Raw genomic sequence first — 2,718 nt, forward strand, 5'->3', positions numbered from 1 at the left:
TATATATATATATATATATATATATATACATACACACACACACATATGTCTACACACACAGATTGATCGAAGCAAAACTTAACAGATCACTTTCCTTGAGAGGCACTTTTTTCTTTAAATTAGGAGTATATATAAACTGATCAGCATAACATTTAAGAGATCACTTACTTGAGAAGCACTTGTTGCTCTCAACTATGTGTATATAAAAATTGATCAGCGCAACATCTAAGAGATCACTTACTTGAGCGGCACTTGTTGCTTTCAACTACGAGTGCATACAAATTGATCAGCATAACATTTAAGAAATCACTTACTTGAGAGGGACTTGTTGCTTTCAACTACGAGTGCATACAAATTGATCAGCGCAACATTTAAGAGATCACATACTTGAGAAGCACTTGTTTCTTTCAACTACGTGTATATAAAAATTGATCAGCGCAACATTTAAGAGATCACTTATTTGAGAAGCTCATTTCTTTTTTTCAACCAATAATAGAAACAACTTGATCAGCGCAACATCTGAGAGATCACTTACTTGTGAAGCACTTGTTTCTTTCAACCTCGTGTATATAAAAACTGATCAGCATAACATTTAAGAAATCACTTACTTGAGAGGCACTTGTTTCTTTCAGCCTGTTAATGGTTGAATGTAACTTCTTAACGTCTTTTACTAGTTGCGAAATCTATAAAAAAAAGTGCTCGTTTTTCAATTTCATAAATGTTGGTATTTCTTACCAATCTGAGTAAACAATTAATGTAACAACAGGATGTTTTAAAAAACTAAACCCGATTCTTATTTTATTAAGAAAACCAGGTAACAAAAGCAGAAAAGTAATTTTATTTTGCATTTTATCACACCATTGGATCCATAATCAATGCGCTTTTCAAAAATTCAGTAATTAATCTTTCGAAAATTGTTTCATTGTTCAATCATATTTTATTTCCATATTCAGATAAATTCAAATCCAGCAACAGATTAAAATACTATAAAGGAGTGATCAAAATGTTGAACAAACTGGGTAACTGGTGCCCACAATTCTTCCTTGTCAAACCGAATTTGTTCCTATTTATTTTATTCATATTTCATTGCGTGATTCTTTAAATAGCCGCGAGATGGCGGGATCGAACTCACCTCTTTGTCTTTAGCTGCAAGTTTAATTTCTAGGGGCGAATGAGAAAAGGCATCATCATTCTTTTCCATGTCTGTTCTCATGCATATGGTATCAGCCTGGTGTAATGATTGTTTGGCTGCCTCAAGCTGTTTCTTAAGAGTCGTAGCCTCTCTTTCTGCTAGTGCTGCTCTCTGGTGAATAAACGAAGCGAGTGCTGGGTTACTATTTACTACTAAAGTAATGAATGAGCGTGTTACGCTAATAATTAACATAACATTGCTTTAAAGAAAACACAGAAATAATAATTAGGGTACACCTAAGAAGACTGATCTATCTATTTATGAAGAGACACCCTGGTGCCGAGAACAATTTGTATTTTGGGTATTAAGTGATAGTTGGTGTGTTTGACATAAAAAATCAATTAGAAAATGAATTAGTCTACAGTACAAACAGTAAAGCCTAACCATAAAACAATTATCTATAGTGATACAAATATTCAGCATATTTCTCTGAAGAGCTCAGTTTATTTCCCTTGAAAGTTCTTGAGAAGCCTTTACTTTTAGGACACATGTACTGTAGGTTTTTATGAGAAATGTGCTTTGCTTTATACACAACTGAGTACCATATTCGTTTGAAAGAGTTATTTTTAGCTTACATACAATTGTCAAGAACTCCGTAGACGTATGGCAAACGTTTTGTTTAATTTCTAAACGGCGATCAACAATATAAGAAATTATTTTAAGTTCCTATACAACGAACTAGAAAAGTCACTGTGCTTAGTTCTGTAAAACGATCTTACAAGCCTTACTACAAACAAGTACCTTGAGCCTTTAGAGAACGATCTACTGAATTTTAACTATAAAAGTATAAACTTTATGTTATGTTTACATACAACGATTTCAGAAACCTTACTAATACAAAACAAGTACCTTGAGTCTTTAGACAACGATCTACTAGATTCTAACTATAAACTTTGTGTTATGTTTACATACAACGATTTCAGAAACCTTACTAATACAAAACAAGTACCTTGAGTCTTTAGACAACGATCTACTAGATTCTAACTATAAACTTTGTGTTATGTTTACATACAACGATTTCAGAAACCTTATTAACACAAAACAAGTACCTTGAGTCTTTAGACAACGATCTACTAGATTCTGACTATAAACTTTGTGTTATGTTTATATACAACGATTTCAGAAACCTTACTAATACAAAACAAGTACCTTGAGTCTTTAGACAACGATCCACTAGATTCAAGTATAAACTTTGTGTTATGTTTACATACAACAATTTCAGAAACCTTACTAATACAAAACAAGTACCTTGAGCCTTTAGAAAAGATCCACTAGATTCTGAATATAAACTTTGTGTTATGTTTATAGACAACGATTTCAGAAACCTTACTAATACAAAACAAGTACCTTGAGCCTTTAGAAAAGATCCACTAGATTCTGAATATAAACTTTGTGTTATGTTTATATACAACGATTTCAGAAATCTTACTAATACAAAACAAGTACCTTGAGCCTTTAGAAAAGAACCACTAGATTCTGAATATAAACTTTGTGTTATGTTTATATACAACGATTTCAGAAATCTT

The 2,718-nt window shown here is 32.0% G+C and overlaps 1 protein-coding gene across 2 annotated transcripts in view; it reads right to left on the reverse strand.

Annotated features, from left to right (window-relative positions):
• LOC106457732 (homeobox protein cut-like 1) overlaps window positions 1-2,718 on the reverse strand; it is a 177,134-nt gene that overhangs the window by 21,186 nt on the left and 153,230 nt on the right. For both annotated transcript variants that reach the window (XM_013917178.2, XM_022383746.1), the window contains exons 7-8: window positions 1,133-1,303; window positions 609-683 (exon numbers count right to left, since the gene is read on the reverse strand). In XM_013917178.2, the coding sequence (XP_013772632.1) occupies window positions 609-683; window positions 1,133-1,303 (246 nt within the window). The remainder of the gene's footprint in view (window positions 1-608; window positions 684-1,132; window positions 1,304-2,718) is intronic.

This window comes from Limulus polyphemus, unplaced genomic scaffold (assembly GCF_000517525.1).
Source record: "Limulus polyphemus unplaced genomic scaffold, Limulus_polyphemus-2.1.2 Scaffold366, whole genome shotgun sequence".
Lineage (NCBI taxonomy): Eukaryota > Metazoa > Arthropoda > Merostomata > Xiphosura > Limulidae > Limulus > Limulus polyphemus.